At 45.1% G+C, this 21,511-nt stretch overlaps 1 protein-coding gene across 1 annotated transcript in view; it reads left to right on the top strand.

Annotated features, from left to right (window-relative positions):
• VSTM4 (V-set and transmembrane domain containing 4) overlaps window positions 1–21,511 on the top strand; it is a 62,280-nt gene that overhangs the window by 10,259 nt on the left and 30,510 nt on the right. The window contains exons 3-5 of the mRNA XM_050960277.1: window positions 7,878–7,946; window positions 10,868–10,975; window positions 18,206–18,239. Coding sequence (XP_050816234.1) covers window positions 7,878–7,946; window positions 10,868–10,975; window positions 18,206–18,239 — 211 coding nt within the window. The remainder of the gene's footprint in view (window positions 1–7,877; window positions 7,947–10,867; window positions 10,976–18,205; window positions 18,240–21,511) is intronic.

The following is a 21,511-nucleotide window of genomic DNA, read 5'->3' as shown; positions in this document are numbered from 1 at the left end:
CCTGCTCTCTCAGCAGACTACTTAGACCAGCAAAGCCCATGGCCAACTCCCCCACACTGCAAGGTGCCACCTGTCCGGGTTTTACCTAGACAGGCCGGTTTTTGACTTCTGTGTCTGGGGACCATTTCACGTTGTCAGGTGTCCGGTTTTCACACCAACCCCTGCTCAACTGGGGCTGCTTCCTACCTGCTGGCAGGCTCCTTGTCAGGCCACAGCAGCTCCTGTCCCAGCCCAGGAGCAGAGGGAGCTCAGCTAGGGGAGGAGGAAGGAGGTGGAGGTGAGCTCTGGGGTCAGAGAGAGGAACGAGTGATGGGGCGGGGCCTTGGGGGAAGAGGCGGAGCAGGGGGCGAAGCCTGGGAGTCCGGTTGCTAGCAATTAAAAAGGTGGCAACTCTTCTGGACACTTGGGGGATCAGGGATGTAAAGAAGAATCTCAGCTTCCATTTAATAAATTGCAAGGCCAGAAAAGACTTATGAACATCTAGTGTGACCTCCTGTATAGCACAGGCCAGAGAGCGTCTCCCAAAAAGGCTTACAGCAGATCTTTTAGAAAAACATCCAGTCTTGATTTAAAAATGGTCAGTGATGGAGAATCCATCACAACCCATGGTAAGTTGTGCCCATGCTGAATTATCCGCACTGTCAAAAATTCACACCTTATTTTCAGTCTGAATTTGTCTAGCTTCAACTTCCAGCCATTGGACTGTGTCATACCTTTCACTGCTGGATAGAAGAGCCTATTATCAAATATTTGTTCCCTGTGCACGTACTTCTAGCCTATAATCAAATCACCCCTTAATCTTTTCTTGGTTAAAATAAATAGATTGAGCTTCCTGAGTCTATCACAAATAGGCAGGTTTTCTAAGCCTTTAATCTTTCTCATGGCTCTTCTCTGAACCCTCTCCAAGTTATCAACATCCTTCCTGAATTGTGGGCACCAGTATCCCAGCAGCAGTCACACCAGTGCCAAATACAGCGGTAAAATAGCCTTTCTGCTTCTACTCAAGCTTCCCTTGTTTATGGATCCCAGGATCACATTAGCCTTTTTGGCCCCAGCATGGCACTGGGAGCTCATGTTCAGCAGAATCACTTTCTAGCCCATTCTCTTGCAAAGAGCCTGCACAATGTATCCAATGTTGCAAGCTTGCTGCCCATCCCTGGTTCTTCCCAATGATGCCAGGTTAGTCACAACTCCTCACAGCCTCCCTTGATTGGGATATGGGGCCAGTAAAACCGTGGCCAATGTTCTGGGGGCTGTTGGGAAGATGCTGCCTCAGTTGTCAGCTGTAGTGAGCAGCCCACACCAGGCTATCACTTAGGGCACTGGGCTACTGGAAACTCCCTAGCAGCTGCGGCCTAAGGCTTAGCCCACTCCTCTGCCAATGCAGCCCCTGCCCAGAGGGCAGCTGGAGAGCAGGTGCAGCATCAGTGGCTCACCAAGGGCAGGGCTGATCCCAGCCCATAATCAATATTTTCTGTTGCTTGCTTCTTCCTGTCCATTTCAGCTAGCCCAGCTCAGGTAATGCGTTGTGGGCATCTCTGCTGGTGAGTCGTGAGGCCAGAGGGAAGGAGAGATAATTGCTTTAGCAGATTAGTTCAGGGATGTATGTGCTATCACAGTGCAGGGCAACTGCGCCTGTATTCTCCTTTTATGATCCAGCAAGGCCACAATAGGCTCCCTGCCCCTCATCATCACCTATCTTAGTCAGAGACCTATGTCTCTCTCTCCCTTCTGACCATGGTTTTTCCAGACTGCACAGCTCCCTTTCATATACAATGATATTCCTAGCAATCCAGACTGCTTAAGTAAGCCTGCTTGGCTTCTCTCCTCAGACGGTTAACTATGTAAGTGTCCACAGTTATAACTGTTACCACACAGTTCTTTCTAAGCAAGCACATTTATTCTTAAGGTGAAAGCATGACAGAGAAAACAATACAGAACTTATATCCATCACCCCAACTCCAGCCTCAGGCGCTGGCAGGCGTCAGTCCTTCCAGCCCTTCCTGAGGATTGGGGCCCCCCCCTTGGATAGATGGGCCTCTCTGCTTGCTGAATCAGACAGAAGATTCTGAGTCAGTTTAAACTCAGGCGATTTAACCAAAAGACCTTTCTTTATCTACTGGTCTCTAATGAATCTAATTTGAATTGGTGTATGCGAGCCTCTCCAGGAGGTGGTACCTCAAGGTGCTACAACCTGAGATAATTTGTCTTTGTTCTTAGTTCCTGGAGGGCTGAGGTCACCTTCCGCCTGGAATTATAGACAGTCTCTGGCACACAATGATACCTAAACACAATACAGTAAAAGCTCCTAAAGACAAGGCAGGAAATTGTCATATGTCACATCCCTGTTCCCTGAGTATGGGGCTTTGTGGAAGTGGGGATGAGCATGGCTGTAGGAGAAGAGGACAAATGGGTAGCATAGGCGGGGTGGAAGGAATGGGCGTGAGGATGCAAAAAAGGCAAATAAATAGAATTATGAAGGACCAGTTACATTTGAGGTGCAGGCTAAATGATCTCCTCCCACAAACCTTCCAACCCTGTTCAGAGCAGTGTGATCATACAAGTGAAGGACGGCTTAAAATTGGCCATAGCATTTCTAGCATGAATTTGGAAAACTCCAGGGAGTTGCAAAGTATTATGAGGAATGCATCCAAATAATGAAGAACAAGATCAGCAGGATTTTAGGGCTACTGGCATGTCAAATACACCGTCATTTTTGTTCCTTATTCGATCAGGTCAGATTGTCAGGCCCTTTCTGCTTATGCAATGTTTCTCCGCACAGTTCACATAATCCACTTAAATATAGCCAGGCCATTAAAGAGGTGGTCATGTGTGTGTTTCACACATTGAACAATGTAATTTCCTGAATGTCTGCAAAACAGGGCACACATGGATTCATGTGGAATACATGGACAGGGAATGAGGACATGTTCCAGGTAATTGGCAGCAGAACAAAGGCCACTATAAAATATGGGCAGGCATCCTTACAGACTGCTGCTCTGTATCTCTAATAGCCTCACACACTCATGATACCTGCAATATACAAATCTCTGAAAAGTCCTAAGTGACAGCTGTCAAATTGCTATTAACAGCTGAAGTCTGAGGTTCAGATAAGTTTCAGTCTTCCAGGGAAGAAGAAGGGCAAATTTTGAAGTCTAGTCAGAAGGTCAATCCTGCTCCCCATATTTACAAGTACCGTTAAAAGCAATGACAGGGAATCAAAGTATTGGTGGTTCTCTGCCCATGTCACCCATACCCCTAGCTCTGACCATATGCAAGATGCCACTGTTCTCTCCTTTTCAGCCTCTCCTCAAGATACAGGTTTGTGATGCATACAAGAAGCCATCCTACTAAGAATTGATTAGGCTAAGGAACAGTTAAGGATAGTTGATATTTATTTCATTTTAAAATAGATGTAATGTTTAGATGTCAGATGCTATTTATCCTTTTTTGGGGTGAGGGGGATTTTTAAGTAAGCCCAAATCCCAAGTGATTTAGGTACTTTTGACTATTCCACCCCTGGCTTGTGAACTTGTTGGGGGCAGGGACTGTATCTTTATGTGTCGACAGCATATGGCCGCTAACAGATTGCAAATAATAGTAGTAACGCCATATTTCAGGGTCGGTTGTGCTGCACTTCAGCATATGACCCATTCTCTCCTTCCAATTCCACTTACTGTTACCCTGATTTGGAAAATAGTGTGCACACCATCGATTTAGATAGTGATATTAAAATAATCTCCAGTTCATTCCTTATACATCATAATATCCACATCAAGATACTACACACACACTAGCAGAGGGGTAGACTGGGCCTGAGTCATTCCTTGAAAGTGCCATAGTTAAGAAATAATTTCCTCACAAGAAAGCCAGGCTGTGAGTCTTCCTATGACCTTGTCTTCTTGGAGATAATCTCCACCTCCCGCGGTTTTATCGAAGTATTGTTTAATCTTAACACTAGGAACAAAGCAGAACCCAAGAGAAGAGGTTATGAAAACAATACAAGGTCCACACATGACTCACACACAGAGTCTTAGGTGAGCCTACCTTACCCCAGACACCCCACTCTCTGGGGTCTAGGTTCACCTTAGCTCAGCCTTGAAGGATTTTTTTCTAGAAAGAATCTTTGAGCTTTTTTCCTGGGCTTTCTCTCTCCCTTGCTAATACAAAACTAGTTTGGTGAGCTCTGCAGAGGGTTGGAACCAGAGCATCAAAGTGAATGGCTTCTGCCTGGTCCCTGGTCAGGATACACACAGGCTCACCTCCTTCTAGCATAGGTGCTGCGGGTGCTGCCGCACCCTGGCTTGAAGTGGTTTCCATCATATACAGGGTTGATAGTTTGTTTCAATGGCTCTCAGCAACCCCCACCCCATAAAAATTGTTTCAGCATCAATGCGCTTCAGGGTGCATTTTCTGCCAAACCAGCTTGTGAATTAACTCAGTATATGCATGCAATAAACACAATTACCTGGTCAAGATACAATATTCATAAATTATTACAGGTCGCTCCAAATCTGCCACAATGATAGTTGCTATGGTAGCACTGAGAGACCTGAGCTGAGATCAGGGCCCATTGGGCAAGGCATGGACATAGTACACAGTCCTTGCTCCAAAGAGGCTACAATCTAAACAGGAATAATAACACATGGAAGAAGAAACAGGCATAGAGAGGTGACATAACTTGGCCAAGGTCACATTGAAGAGCCAGCCCGAGAACCATGGTTTCCTGACCCTCAGGCCAGTTCCCTGCCCACTGGGCCGTGCTGACATGCTCCCAAAGTACGCTTTCAAGTATAGTCTTTCTTCAGGCAGTTTGGCTGTTGGCCGATGAACAGAGCATTAAGTGACAAGCCATTAAAAAGCCATTCTCTGGAGAGCTAGGGCTGCGAGCCTCCTAGCTGGAAAATGATATTCTATCACCAGATTGAAGTTTTGTTGGATTTTGTTTGCTGGCAATCAGCGAGTAGGCTCAGCTGGGAGAATCTTTCACATGAGGTTAGCCAGAGTTGTGGCATGACTGCACATCTGTTTGGGGAGCATGGTGAGGTGCTGCCAGTCACAGCCTGGGGGTTCTAATCCCGGCTGTGCAGCAGATGGATTCTGTGCCTTTGAACATGTCGCTTAGCCCCTCATGGCTGCAGTTTACTTCTCTGCACAATGAAGAATGCAGTTCTGTGCAAAGAGCTGTAGGTGTCAAGTCTCAGGCAAGTCTGAAGTTCTTCAGCCATCCTATGCCACAGTTCTTCCATTTGTAAAACTGACCTAGTAGTAGCATTCACTTGTGTGAGTGTGAGCAGTACTGTTGTACAGATGGGAAGGCTAGCCCCTCAGCTGGAGTAGCTCCACTGAACTCATTGATGCTCTGGCAGTTTACACCAGCTGAGGAGCTAGAGTAGTGTAACTAAGTACACAGATCTGAACCAGTATTTCAGAGCCACTGAGATCTGGTCGATAATGACCTCTCCCCAGCTCTGCTACATGCTTCCTGGGTGAGCTGTGGCAAGTCACGATGTTTCGCTGTGCTTCAGTTACCGTTTCCGCAGAGCAGGGGTGAAGTTGGCCTGGCTCCGTCAGAAGTGATATGGAAAGGTTTGCACATGCAGAAAAGGGAAACCTGTAATTGAAATAAACCATAGGGGGCTTCTAACACCCAGTCCAGAGCTCATTGTGATGGACTGAATGGGTGCTTGTCATAGGGTGGCTGGCTCATTAAGGGAGATGGGCCTCAGTCCACCTGTGACAGGCTTAACTCACCTTCCCAGGTGGAAGGAATGAAGGTCATGTAACCAGTGGGTCAGGTGACCAAATCAGGTTTCTTATAAAGGAGAGCCCTGAGGCGCTGCTAATACTCAGCATGTGCCAGCTGTGACAGACTGCTGGAAGGCTGTAGCTGGCTGAGAAAGCAGCTGCAGGCAGTAAAGGGACAGTGTGAATGATAACCCAACACTGGGAAGGTGGGCTGGGGACTTCTGACTCAAGATCAGGGAACCGCGGAACCAACGGCCAGCTGGGAGTGTGAGGTACTGTGTGTATAGACTGAATAGGATGGATACCCTCCAGAAGAGTTATATTTTAAAAGGATATGGACTGGTTGGGTTAGTGAGGATGCTTGTAAGAGAGGGAGACTGAGGCAGAGTGCTACAAAGCCACCCCAGGCCATGTGTGTGTGTGTGTGTGCTGAGGTGGCAGCTACCCTGGTACAATGCTTTTGTAGGACCTACAGGAGTGTCCCATTCACCAGGACTGGCATGTCCCAAAAATATTTGGTAGAATCCTGGCTGTTCAGGGGACTATGGAGTCAGCTGTGGAGCGCAGCTAACCCTGCAGTGACTCCTTTAGCTTTGAATTTAGCTAGAACAATTGTCACATTTATTGTACACTGTCATGTTGAAAAAGCTTCTAACTTGGTCAAATCCAAGTCAGTTTTCTCAGGAACTCTTCAAAGCACATCTCCTCTGGGAGGTTACTTTACCCCCAGTGTTTTAGCACAAGACCTCTTTTTTTTTTAAAGAGATCTTTGTTAATATGGATGTAACTGGAAAATTAATAAGGTTTTTTCCTTCTCCTTGTTGGCCTACAAACTTTCAGAATCGTTCACTTTGGGACAGAGACAAGGTTTGGGAAAATACAGTCCCCAAGACAGAACTTTTGGAGAGTTCTGACCAAAGCAAGGCATCAGAATGGAAACATTTATATACAGCCTCAGCAACAGGGTTTGCTGCCATACTCGGCCTACCCCACAAAGCTGTTGCACAGCTTGATCAAGTAGTATTTGTCATGCACTCTGCGATCAATACTTGAAAGTCACCTGTCACCATGCAATATGGTGACTAGATGTCCCGATTTTATAGGGATATCACTGCTATTCGTGGTTTTGTCTTAGATAGGCACCTATTAACCTCCACCCTCATCCTGATTTTTCACAATTGCTATCTGGTAACCCTACCACACAATTGTCTGGTGGGCCAGCATGATCTGACCCCCACAGAAAAAAGGGGGATGAAGGAGGAAGAAAAAGGGAAGCAGGAGGAAAGTAGTAGTTATAAAAGGGGCATATCAGTATTTAATTTATCATCTACACCCAAATTGTTAGTCCCATTTCCCTATAAATTCTCTTACCTCTCAGGCAAGCCCTCAATTTCCTAGGGAAGCAGGCCCCAGCCTGTGCCCACACTCACAAGGTAATTGCCTCTCCTTCTTTCCATTTCTGGTGCTGCTTGCCCCTTGGCTTTTCTCCAGCATCCCAGTGTTACCTCTTCTCCCCTCTGGAATGAGCTGGGTGTGGTTTATATAATCCCCAGACCCTTCCCACTCCCAGCAGCCTCTGAGGGGACTAGATAATTGGAGTCAACTGCTCAGGTTTTTTTCCCCTCCCCCATGACAGTTCACTCTGCCACGGCACCAGATCGGTCAAACATATTGCTATCACGAATCAGTCTATTTAGCTCCTGTCATAGTCCAAGGTGAGACAGAGCTGCAGGTTGCCAGCTCATTCTGTTGCATCATTGCATGTCTTCCTCCAGGACTCAGTCTGGAGAGCTCGCTGCCACTTCTACGAGAGTGGCAGATATTTGGTGCCAAAAAGGATCAAATCTTGCCAAGAGACATGCTGCCATTTTATAATTCAGTTGTTTCAGCATAAGAGATGAACATTCTGTTAGACAGCAAAGAATCCTGTGGCACCTTATAGACTAACAGACATTTTGGAGCATGAGCTTTCGTGGGTGAATACCCACTTCGTCGGATGCATATTCTGTTAGACAGTATGGGTGAAGTCCTGGCCCCATTGAAGTCAATGGTAGAACTCCCACTGACTTCAATGGAGAATTTCACCCCACGTGCATCATCATTATACTGTGTTTATTTGTCCTTCACAGTGATTTCATCGAAAGCTTCAGAAGATCCCACTTTTGAGAAAACCCATGAGGCCTGGAAGTTTTTTGAAGGTAAAGATACATTTAACGTTATCACTTGTTTACATGCAGTTTCTCATTAAGACGCTGGCTGTAGTTGTATTGTGGTAGCAACCGAGAGCCCTGTTTGTGGTCAGAGCCCCATTGTGCTAAGTGCTGTACAAAGACAGGCTGCTCCCGGAGTGCTTACCATGAAATACTTAGATTTTCAGAAAGCCTTTGACAAGGTCCCTCACCAAAGGCTCTTACGCAAAGTAAGCTGTTATGGGATAAGAGGGAAGGTCCTCCCATGGATTGGTAACTGATTAAAAGATAGGAAACAAAGGGCAGGAATAACTGGTCAGTTTTCAGAATGGAGAGAGGTAAATAGTGGTGTCCCCCAGGGGTCTGTACTGGGCCCAGTCCTATTTAATATATTCATAAATGATCTGGAAAAAGGAGTAAACAGTGAGGTGGCAAAATTTTCAGATGATACAAAACTATTCAAGATAGTTAAGTCCCAGGCAGACTGAGAAGAGGATCTCTCAAAACTGTAGAGAGGATCTACAAAAGGATCTCTCAAAACTGGGTGACTGGGCAACAAAATGGCAGATGAAATTCAATGGTGATAAATGCAAATTAAACTAAACTAAATTAGCTATTACCACTCAAGAAGGAGAGCTTGGAGTCATTGTGGATAATTCTCTGAAAACATCCACTCAGCATGCAGCAGCTGTCAAAAAAGCAAACAGAACCATGGGAATCATTAAGAAAGGGGTAGATAATAAGACAAAAAATATCATATTGCCTCTATATAAATCCAGGGTGTGCCCACATCTTGAATACTGCATGCGGATGTAGTCATCTCATCTCAAAAAAGATATATTGGGATTGGAAAAGGTTGAGAAAACGGCAACAAAAATTATTAGGGGTATTGAACGGATGCCATATGAGGAGAGATTAAAAAGACTGGGACGTTTCAACTTGGAAAAGAGACGACCAAGGGGGGGAATATGATAGAGGTCTATAAAAACATGATCGGTGTGGAGAAAGTAAATAAGGAAGTGTTTTTTATTTACCCCTTCTCAGACTACAAGAACTAGGGGTCACTAAATTAAATTAATAGGCAGCAGATTTAAAACAAACAGAAGGAAGTATTTTTTCACACAATGCACAGTCCACCTGTGGAACTCCTTGCCAGAAGATGTTGTGAAGGCCAAGACTATAACAAGGTTCAAAAAAGAACGAGATAAGTTCATGGAGGATAGGTCCATCAATGGCTATTAGCCAGGATGGGCAAGGATGGTGTCCCTAGCCTCTGTTTGCCAGAAGCTGGGAATGAGAGACAGGCAATGGATCAGTTAATGACTGCCTGTTCTGTTCATTCTCTCTGAGGCACCTGGCATTGGCCACCATTGGAAGACAGGATACTGGGCTAGATGGACCTTTGATCTGACCCAGTATGGCTGTTCTTATGTTATAATCTTATGTTACAGAGTATGGGAAACCAGAGAGGGGAAGGTCCCCACTTCATCAAGTTCTCGTATCACTGAGTTTTCTTTTTAAGACGATTAGGGAACTAATTTGTATCTGGCCTGTAGGCGAGAGAGCCATGGAAACACAGGACTCAATCCAGCCTGGTGCTGATCACCTCTTAAGACATACCAAGCTCCCTCATCTTCCAGTGACTTCAGTGGAGGTTGACTCAGTGAGTTTAGCACTTCCCGGACACTCAGCGCTACTCTGTAGTAACAAGCCAAGCAAAGATGTCTGGTCTGTAGCATGACAACCCATCTCCCTAAGCAAAGATAACCCCTCTAGCCCTAAGCAAGCAGCTGTTCAGTGCAGTCCATTTGTTCAGGACCTGGCATGCCATTACACAGTTAGTTCTGCAAATCTGGGGGCATGTGAAGCTTGGCCCCTACATTTTTAGAAGTCTGGCCTGAAGCCTTCATACATCACTTTGCCACAGTGTGTGTCTTTGGCGCTTTGCTCTTGCTCCAGAAGAACATGGATTTCAGCAAAACACCCCATGTGGGGTTTTTGGACTGCACTTGTACCTGATAATACCACACCTTTGGTGAGATGATCAAATGGCTGGTTATTTCTAGGGCCCATTATAAAGTAGAAAAATACCAAATAGAGTACTTATGGCAGACTGGTGAGTGACTATAGTGTTACTGGGATCAACCAACCTTTTTCAGTGCATGCCAGTCCAGATTAAGTGACAGGTGTTGCAATTGTTCACAGCTATTCTGTATGGGTTTGCTCAGTTACTGCTGTATTTGACAATGTACAAAGGTTCCACTTGGGAGCTTTTGTGACATTCTTTAACACACAGTTTACAAAATATACAACTGACCTGGGCAGAAGGAGTGCAGGCTGGTGAGTAGAAAAGAGGGTGACCAGCCAGGATTCTGTTCCCACCTCTGCCACTTCCTACAAGTCACTTGAACACTCTGTGACTCAGTTTCCTCTCTGTAAAACTGACATAAAACTGGCCTGCTTCCCTGGTGTATTGAAGGCACTTAGTATGTAAAGCATCCTTCAATGAAGTGGGCTGTGTACATTGTTATATGAAAGGCAGGAACAGGAAGAAGCATGAGGCCCTATTTTAGAAGGCAGGAGTTTTCAAAAGTGCTCCATGCTGACCCAAATCTGGGATGATCAAATTCTCACTGACTTCAGTGGAAGCAGAATTAGGCCACCGCGGGGTAATTTTGAGACCCCCAGCCTACTTGTCTTGCTCAGTTTAAAGGTGGAGGGTAAGACTGTCAAAGACATGTAGGTGCCTAAATACTATAGACTTTCAATTTAGGTGCCTATGTGACTTAGAAACTTCTGAAAATGTTACCCTAAATTCTTTGGGGCAGGACCTGTCTATTTCTGTCTTGCACAGAGCTGATCCTTTTTCCTGTGTTGAAATGTTAATCATATCAGGAGCTAGACTGAGTAATTCTCTGCTTCCCTTTCAGACCTGTACGTATATGCAGTGTTTGTGTGCTCCATCGGCATCATCAGTGTCCTCCTTTTTACCCTTGTCATTCTCTGCCAGTCACTGCTGAACAAGAAAAGATCAAGAGGTGAGTGACAGACAAGTGTCAGCCCAATGGCAGGGGGGATTGGATTGTCGAAGAGAACAACAAAAACATGAGAAGGCAGCAGATGATGCAGAGAGAGGAGACAAAAAAAAAATCAGCTTCCCTTGAAGTTAAAAATAAAGTCTGCCAGCTTCAAAGGTGGGGGAAAAAAATCCAATTTATTTTCTGCCAAAATTTTGAACAATTTGTACTGGCATTTTTCAGGGAGTAATTTTGATTTAAAAGAATCAAAGAAAGAAAAGCCATTTTCATTTCGCTTGGCACTGAAATTTGCCTCACTTTGGTTTTCAGAACAAAATGAATGTTTGGTAAACCATTTTTTTGTTTTGATTTTTTTCATCAATCTCCCCCTGAATTTTGTTGAATCAGACTTTTTGCAAAATATTTTGACTTAAAATGAAGTGGGGGGGGGGGAGGGGGATGGGGGAGCAGTTTAACTAAAAATGTGACCAGCGCTAGTTAACATCTAGTTAAAAAAACCTTTGTTTGAAGAGATGTGTGCAGAGGGTATGTCCCAGGGGAAAGACTTGCCCTAAGTCTGTAAATTGTGTAGATAGGGCTATAGTGCCTGTTGGTTCAGAGAAAGCAGGCCAGTTTCTAGCCCCACTCACTTGGTGGCAGTGGGCAGTGGCTATCTTCCCTTGTTTTCCCATTTATTACCTCAGACGTCTACTTCCATACTCTTAAAAATAGGAGATGTCACCAACGTTAATACTACTGCCACCACCACCAAAGGATCACTCTGTTCTGAAGGCTGTTTTGTATCAGCAAGTGTGAGGAAGAAGTGATCTTTCAAGACATAAGCTAAAGCTTTTGTAATTCACGTAAAACGAAAAGAAATATAAAATACTCTATAAGGAAGTACAATTGCAGCCTCTCATAGATCAGAGTGTGCTGAATCATAGAAATATAAAGGTGGAAGGACTTCAAGCAGTCGTTTAGTCTATTTCCTCACAGATATAATGCTACTGATTATATCTGCTTGGAAGGAGCTGTAAAACATTTAAAACATTTACTAAATTTGCTATTAAGGAGTTCCTTCAGCTGTTGCTATTGACTTTAACATGTGCTTGGATAAAACCCACTGACTTAAGTGAGCAGGTCGGTGATCCGCACCTCTGAGGATTTGCCATATCAGATGACACATTTGTTCCTTCAAGTTCTGTATCCTGCCTCTGGTACAATTGCATTAGCATTAGTAGAGTCAAAATGTTCTGACTTTTGAAGGACTATATTTGTCAAAAATTCAAATAATGGTAGAAAAGAAACCTTGAAAAATGCTGGCAATTTTTCATTGACCAGCTCTAGAGCTGGTTGAGGTTTTCAAATTTTGAAAAAAAAAAGTTTAAATCTCACTGTAATTTGAAAAAACAACAACAGTTAAATTGACAAATTCCCTCAAAATATTAACTTTTTTTATCAGCTGTGCTTAGAAATAGGGCTGGGTGAATAATGGATTTTTGATTCATTGGCAGTTTGGGGAAAAAACATTGAAAAAAGGTTTGTTTGATTCAACCCAAAACAATTTTAAAAAAATTTCAGCAAATCCAAAAGTGGAAAAAATGTGGAGCTAGGCTGAACAAAATGTTTACTTGCCTTTTTTGGGGGGGCCCAGATCTACTCAGAGGCATTGTTCTAAGCAGGGACTTTGTGGCTGTAAATGTTATGCTCGTGTTTAAAGTGCAGATGTTACTTGAAAAGTGAAATGACCTGGCATTTAGTGAGAAGCTTGAACCCGCCCAAACCCTGGTAATGTTGAGATCTGGATCTAGACTTTGTCTTCTACTTATTCTCTCTCAGTGAGACCATGTCAGATTTACTGCAAGTCAAAAGAGGAGTTTTCCAGTTACCAGCCTTGCAAACTACCTGGAGATCTGGAAGCCCAGCTGTGAAATGTCTCTCACATCATCCCCATTAAGAGATAGAGGCATCCTGAAATGGGAATTTTGGCCTGGTCTACATTGGGGGGGCGGATCGATCTAAGATATGCAACTTCAGCTATGAGAATAGCATAGCTGAAGTCGACATATCTTAGATCAACTGGGTGGGGGGAGGAATAGCTCAGTGGTTTGAGCATTGGCCTGCTAAACCCAGGGTTGTAAGCTCAATCTTTGAGGGGGCCACTTAGGGATCTAGGGCAAAAATCAGTACTTGGTCCTGCTAGTAAAGGCAGGGGGTTAGACTTGATGACCTTTCAAGGTCTCTTCCAGCTTTAGGAGATAGGTATATCTCTTATTATTATTGATTTCACTTTGCATCCTCACAGCACAGGATCAACAGCTGCCACTCCCCCGTCAACTCCACTTCCACCTCTCGCCCTGGTGGAGTTCTGGAGTCGACAAGGAGCACGTTCAGGATCGACTGTATTGCATCTCATCTAGACGCGATACATCAATCCCCGATAGATCGATCACTACCCGCCGATCCGGCAGGTAGTGTAGATGTACCCTTTGCTAGTGATTTTCTCTGTGGTGCATCAGGCAGAAGAGAATCCATCTTGTTATCTTGTGCTGGCTCTTGAGGACTTATGTGTTTGTGTCAGTAAGGAACGCCCTCGTGACTCTAAGATACACACAAAACAGACATGTCAGGGAAAAGAGGGATAATTTATACAGGTAATCTTGTCTGACCATAAGCACATTTCAAGCCAGGGCTGCCTTTTACAAGTGGAGCACCTACCCAAATTGCTTTGCTTCTGATGGATAGTTTCACAGAGTTTGAGGCCTGAATGGACTATTCAATCAACGAGTTGGATCCCTCTATATCACAGGCCATTACATTTCACTCAGCTACTCCTGTGCTGAGCCCAAAGATCCTACTCCAACCAAAGCATTTCAGTCCTCAGAAGACTAAACTGTGTGCCACAGGCAGAGACCAAGAGGGAGAACAAGGTGCCACCAGGGTTGTGAGTTCAATCCTTGAGGGGGCCACTTAGGGATCTGGGGCAAAAATCAGTCAGGGTTTGTGGGAATAGCAACCAAGAGGAACATGCAGTACTTTTCCTACCACTTCAGAGTGTGGAAGAATCTCTATGCCAAGACAGCAACAAAACACTAACTGTTAAATGTTTTTAACAATGAGTTACACAGATAAGCCACAAGCACTGGGGCCATGGGGCTAACCACACTGATTTATTCTAGCTGATCTTCAAGGAACATCAGCACAGATTTTGCTCCCATTTCTGTTTATTGACACTGATATAACTGAATGAGCAGCCTCGAGAAAAGCCCTCTCTTGAGCTAGAGCTAATGCAGGTTGGGTGCTGGCTCATGTAATTCCTTCTGTGCGTGTGTATGAAAGATAAGCCTTTCCTAGGCTGCTCTAGAATGAAATGAATGGCAGGCTGATTTCAACTTTTATTTAAATCTTGACTATCATCCAGCAAGAAGTGCCAGCATTGTGATTCTGTGTTGGATGGATGAAGCTTAGCCGGGAGAGAGGCTCAGTATGCTATGTTTTGGTCACCTGCAATACTATTAGGGCAAGTATCTGCTCAGACCAGCGCCCCATGAACATGCATTCTCATGAGTTCACATTGTGGAGTCACTTTTGGTTTTGCCTCTAGCCCGGGGCAGCACACAGCTGTGCTAGCCCTAGAGCAGAGCAGGAACCAGCCTGCCTCTGAGAATCACAGCTTGGTCCTTTGCTTGGTGGGGGTATAATCTGCACCACCACTATGCCCAGCCAGCTTAATCCTCCTGGTGTGCTGGCTCAGCTGAGGTGTGACGTGGGGCGGAGCCCAACCACTCCCTGCCCACCTGCACAGGAGCTGGAGCAGCAATGCTATGGAAGCTCCTTTCCCTACTCCCAGTGTGACACTGGTAGCAAGTACAGGGGAGTGAGGGGCTCCTTACATCCCCTGTATGGACATGTACCACAGGTCACATTCTGGCCCCTTCCCATTGAATCTCAAATCTGCCTTTTCTCATCCAACAGCTTCCCTCTCCCTTTGATATTCATATGCAGAACATGCCACCAATAGCCACCTTTAATTGGCTTCCCCAGGTCCCCCTATAACACCCGGTGATACGATCTGTTTACCTTCTCTGGGCCCTTGTGCTCCACACCTCAGCTTCCCCTTCTAGGACAGGCTTCTTCACAATAGGCCCTTCCAGCCAAATCATGCAGCCCAGCTCATCTTCCAGCTGAGAACAAACAGAAAGGCCAACAAAACAGTCATGCAGTAATATCATACTGGGTCTTCAGCTGGGCTTCAGGCTCAATAGTCCTGCCACCCCACATCTCAGGATTGTCACACCTCCTTCCTCTGGGATCTTGTAGGGAGTCCCAGGCCCTCCCTTCCTCTACTGTGGGTCCTAGTCCAAGGACCCAATAGCAACAAAGAAGATCCAAGTGCTCTGGCTCCTTTCTTCACCTCCATGAATTACTGCCTACCTTGGCCTGTCTCACAGCTTTTCCTGTAACCCTTTCCTGGTCAGTCAGTCTATCTCCTAAGCTCACCATGGGTGGTCCAGCCCGTGCCAGATTCTCTGTCTTTCCCCCAGCCCCTTAGCTGATTACCTACTAGCTTCTTGCAGGCCTTTTATACCTAACTTTGGAGAGCCCTTCCTTGCTCCTGTCATCACTCAGGACTCTGCTGACCCCCCATGCTGCTTCTTATATGAGCCTCACACCCAGGCTACCAAGTCATGATCACCTGACCCAAGCCCAAGTCTATCACCTGGCAGGTGGCTAAATAGCCAAAGGTGAGGCTGAACTCAAGTCCCTTAAAGGTCCAGTTCACCTTGTGACAGTGAGCAACTCGTATAATGATGTACAGAAGATGAAACAGTAGGAGCTCTTGTCTGTGGTGTTAGTGTGGAAAAACTTGACCAGAGTTGTGGTTAGTCTCAGGGCACTAATGTGAAAACGAGTAAGACTGGAGCTAATTCATCACAGGTTTAACTCACTGAATTCAGTGGAGTTGTGTCCCATCATGCAGAGTAGCAACTTGTGCAGTTCAAAAGCCCTGTGTGTCTTTGGTAGAGACTGAAGTCCACTCTCTATTCACAGGACAAGTCACAACGGTCTAGACTTCTCCAGTTAGCTCCCCGATATGAAGGGCTGAATGATCTCCTCTAGGCCACTAAACTCTCATCTAGAGCTGGTAAAAAATTTTTCCTCAAAACTGTTTTTTGAGTGACTGCTTTCCTCAAAAAATTTCAACATTTCATCAAAAATCTGAATACCTGATAGCCATAACATTCTTGGTTTTCAACCAAAACCCAAAATATTTTGGCCAAAAACTGAAATATTTAATTCAAAATGCTGCCAGAATGTCTTCCTTGTAGTTGTAGTTTTGATGCCTTATGCTCTCATTTTTCTCAGTTGGCTGGGTTATCATACCAGACTACATCTCCCATGAGGCAGCATAGCCAGGGACTCCTATGAGGCACCCATCCCCTCACCAAAAGACAGGAAAGTAATGCCTCATGGAAGATGTAGTCAGTCAAAGAGCCTGGCCCATACAGGAGAATGAAGGCATAAAACACTCAAAGTACAACTCCCATGAGGCACTGTGGAGCCATTTTGAACCACAATATTTTGAGTATTGGCTGAAATATTTCAGTTTTTGATATTTTGCTGAAAAGTCAAACATTTTGTGTGGGGAAAAATTCTGTTTTCCAACCAGGTCTACATATATCATATCAGCCACCAAACAGCTGCTAAGCAGTAACAACTTTTGATGACCACAGACCTAACCTAGATTAGACTTGGGAACCTAACTGTAGTTTAGCATGACCAATCCCTTGAATCATCAGCTTTCTTTTTAATGCTAAAATGCAGTCCTTCAGGACAGGTAACCATTTCCCCCCCCCCCCCCAAATGGGTGAAGCATTGTGGGGCCTAAAATAAACAAAGATATGCCCACACACCCTGATCAGAGATGTGAGCTAGGCTGGGCCCCAGTCTTTTGCAGCCATTCAGGGGATCCAGGGGGAATATGCCACATAAGACCAGATATCCTGGCTCAGGGCATGGGGAGGAGAATTGGGGCTGTATGCCCAACCTTTCCCCCTGCAAGTGAGAAAGTCAGACTCCCACATGCCAGCCAGCAGAGCTTGCTCCACAAAGGGTGTCTATGAGGCAATATCTCCTCAGTTCCTTCTGGAAGGTAGGGGCGCACCACTGGCTCAGGACTGAAAGAGGGATCGGATCACAAGGACACCCAGAGTTAGAATAGTTAATGCTAAAAGAATTGTTTTGTAAGCGACATAATGCCTCATGCGTCAGGGCCAAAGCCAGTCTGATGATACCTTTCCGGGTGGCAAATCATCCCACATCTGCTACTACAGGGTTCTTACACCAGCCTCTGCAGCTGGTGCTGAGCACTGACAGGGACAGGATACTGGACTTCGGTGCTGATCTCATCTGGCAATGCTTCTGTGTCTAAAGCAGGGGTAGGCAACCTATGGCACGGGTGCCGAAGGCGGCACACAAGCTGATTTTCAGTGGCACTCACGCTGCCCAGGTCCTGGCCACCAGTCCAGGGAGCTCTTCATTTTAATTTAATTTTAAATGAAGCTTTTTAAACATTTTAAAAGCCTTATTTACTTTACATACAACAATAGTTTAGTTATATATTATAGACTTATAGAAAGGGACCTTCTAAAAACGTTAAAATGTATTACTGGCACGCAAAACCTTAAATTACAGTGAATAAATGAAGATTCGGCACACCACTTCTGAAAGGTTGCCGACCCCTGGTCTAAAACCATGACCTAGCTGTATGTTAAGAACTACATCAGCTCCTGTGGGCGAACGGTTTATTTTTTATTTCAGGCTTTCAGAAAGATGCATTTTTAAAAATGAAGTTTGGGGACAGAATGCAGAACTGAAGCACCACAAGACAATCAAAAACTTTTAAGTCCAATGCTCAGCCTTTAGTGGCTGTCCTTAGCCTGCTCTCCCTTGGCTAAGCTGACCACTGGAATTTAAATGGCCCTGCACTTCTGCAGCAGCTTCCTAGCTTTGTTTGTAAGGCTACTAGGAAAGAAGGTAGCAATCTCCTTCAAGTTAGAATATGTTGTGATTTGCAGCATGATGCATGGTTATAGCTAGCAGCTTTCCGGTGGTAAAAAGTTGGCATCTATACAGTTCTAGGAGTGGCTATGCTAGGACCTAACTGCTGTGTCTCTTTGTAGAGCATAAATCCTGGATATGTGAAGCCACATTTATTTATTTATTGCTGTTGTTTTTTTTCTTTAACAGTGAAGCATTATCTGGTGAAAAGTCCCCAGAACAGGTATGAGAATGCACTTCCGTTTATTATAAGGTGTTGTACCAATCTTCTTTTATTTTCACTAGGGGAGCCAAAGAAGATACGTAAAATTTCAGAAAGTGCCTAAGCGAAAGTCAGTGGGACTTAGGCTCCTAAATCTCTTAGGTGCTTTTGAAAATCATACCCAATGTCTTTTGCATGGGATGTGTGTAAAGCACCCAGCATTCTGTTGTGCACTGTATAAATAATAAATAATGGTGGTGAAGATGATGATGATGATGTGTCTACTTCCATCCTCAGACAAATATTGGATGAAATCCAGCTCTGGAGTTCGCACATCTCAAAGATCAGCTGTTCTCATCTCTAGCACAGAATGCACGGCAAAGGAATACAAACATAGTTGCCTCCTGCCTTTGACTCCTTCAGCAAGATCCCATTGAGCAAATTAGACTTTACTGAAAGCAGAAACTTAGCCCAGCGGCAATCAAAGACATATAGGCCAAAGGCCTGTAGTGTTACCATGGACAGCTTAGAAAAGCCCATCATAGTCTGGTATGGTTATAAGTCAGTTAATCATGGAGACAGACAGAATGGTAGAAACTGGACATGCTTAGATTAAAAGAACTCTGCAGGGGTCTGCAAGTCGCCTGGAAAGGTCATGGGATGACATGACAATGAGCGGAATGCTTATTGAAGTGGGAGAGAATGTTTATAGCTGAACTCACTGAAATGTGTTTTGATTGGCTAATGATAATGGACGAGGTCACTGCCTCCTTTGGAACATTGTTTATTTGTGAGTCACTGACTCAGACAAGGAAACAATGGAGGAGATTGTAGATTGGAAGGGGTGAGCCCCTGATTGAAGCTGGGTAAAGCCAGTGTGGCTATGCTGGGGGTGAACACGATCCCTCAACTGTCGACTGCAGGAGGATGTCCTCTAGGAGATGGAATAGAGACTGCATCCTGATATTCCTGTTTCTGTCTGCCGCAAGTACGCACCCATGCCTTGGGCCACAGGCATGGACCTCCAAAACAAATTCTCAGGGGCTGGGTCTCCCAATCAGAGAGCAATATAAGCTTATGCCAGCTGTCATTGCTCTCATTGCTGATGGTCAGCCGGCGTGCCACCAGATGTTAGTGCCACCAGCTAGCCAGGGGCTGCTCTAGACATTTCGCCGCCCCAAGCATGGGACGCCTGCAGGAGGTCCCCCGGAGCAGCGGGATCAGCAGACCCTCCGCAGGCATGCCGCCGAAGGCGGCCTGCCTGCCTGCTGCCCTCCCAGCAACTGGCAGAGCGCCCCCTGCTGCATGCCGTCCCAAGCATGTGCTTGGCGTGCTGGGGCCTGGAGCCGCCCCTGCAGCTAGCCATGGTATTCCTTTCCTGTACACTAGGGGAAAACACTACCATATATTTCCTCCCCCTTAAGAAAGCACTCAATCCCCTGTGCATAAAGACTCTGAGCTATTCCAGCAGAAGGGCGTCTTGGCATGTGCACAGTTCCATGCTAGACATCAGAAGGGAGAGGGAAAGGAAGAAATGCATGCCGGTGTGACCAGACCATTGGTCCTTGCTGGGATTTGAACCATCAACCTTGCTGGAGTGAAAGCTGGAAAAATCTGTATGGTCTCTGTGGCACCAAACGATGCGTTTGTGTGCAGCAGTTGGTTTGTTAACAGTTTAACAACATGTAACAGTCAGCACTGAATTTAAAAAAGAAGAGCTGGGAACTTACAAATCCTCCCCTTGGCGGAGCAGGGACAGGACTTGTGCGCAGATAACTTTACTGCTCCTGTAAATATTTGTGCTGTTGTTCCCACCACAGGGTTCCTAACCAGGGAGCAGCCCTTGCAATCACAACATTCCTATTCCGGTTTACTTTTACCCTCTACAGCAACTGTGACTTTTAGCATTAGACACAGGGTGGGATTTTTCAGGAGTTATTTAGGAGCACAAGTCCCACTGATTTGTGCCCCTAAGTTTCTGAAAATCCCACCCTGAGACCTACTTGCAACCTCAGATGGGAGTTATAGTGGTGATATTCCATTAGCTTCAGTGGAGTTACTCCTGATTTTGCAGCTTTGTAGGGTCACAGATTGGGGAGGGGGGTGAGGATTCAAAGTCCATAAGTGACTTAGGAACCTAAGACTCAGTGGCTTCTAAGTCACTTAAGGTCAGATTTTAAAGTTTTTGGCACCTAACTCCCATTAATTTCAATGGGAATTAGGCACCTAAATGCCTTTACAAATCTGGCTCTGTCAGACTAAGATGGAACCTTTTCTGATCATCTAGTCTGAGCTCCGGCATAGCACAGGCCAGCGATTTTTATTAATGATTCATGCCTACAGCTTAATAAATTGTGGTTGAGCTAAAGCAGCTCTCTGAGAAGGATATCCCATCTTTATTTAAAGACTCCTAAGACTGGAGAGAATCCACCAGGTCCCTTGGTAAGCTGCTGTGGTGGTTAATTACTTTGCACAGCTGTGAGGGCAGAATTCTAGTTTTCAGATCGTATTAATCGCCGATTCCCAACTCTTGAGTTTCCTGAGATATAAATAATACTGGAAGTAAAGTAAAAACAAAAAATGACAATATGTCATATGACCAGCCAGGCCCAGAAGTGGATGCTTCATATTAGTGCAAAGAAAGCAGAGGTTTGCAGCTTTCCAGTGACATAAAGCATTTGTTTCTAGCCCTTGTAGTCTGAACCATATTGGACATCAAATCTATCACTAGTCCCTCAGTCTAGTAGTGCTTTTTGGCTCTGGTCCTGGACTAAGTATAGCATATCCCAGATCCTGCCAGTGTAATGTTCAATCCCCTCTAATGGGATAATTATTGCATTCATGCATAGCAACCTACCCTACACTGAGCCCTAAGTGAATTCACAATAAAGCAATTGATAGTTCAAGAAGAGTCAATGCAGCCCAAGGCTTTGATGTTACTCTTTGAATGACCTCCGTTCTGTGACCCTCCCAGTCACTGCAACTGCAGCATGGATTCAGAAGAGATAGCTCAGCAGTTCCATCTTTCCCTTCACTGATGATTGCTGCTTGTTTCTGTTTTGAAACTAGCAGCTCAGATGAAGCAGGAAGGGGAAAAAATGAAAATAGATCAGTGGAGAACACAAGGAAAGGAGAAAATTAAACCAGTTGAAAAAGCCCACGAGTTCGGAGAGACAAAAATAAGAGTATGGTAGTTAGATACAAAGCCTTGGTAAGTCATGGAGTCTGCCATCCCACCAGTGCCTGGTGTAGCAGTGTGATGCAGTAGGGACTGTCTGCATGGGGGATGGGAA

Source organism: Gopherus flavomarginatus, chromosome 6 (genome assembly GCF_025201925.1).
Source record: "Gopherus flavomarginatus isolate rGopFla2 chromosome 6, rGopFla2.mat.asm, whole genome shotgun sequence".
Classification (NCBI taxonomy): Eukaryota; Metazoa; Chordata; order Testudines; family Testudinidae; genus Gopherus; species Gopherus flavomarginatus.
Note: the sequence above shows the minus strand (reverse complement) of the source record. Positions and strands in the feature narration are given on the sequence as shown.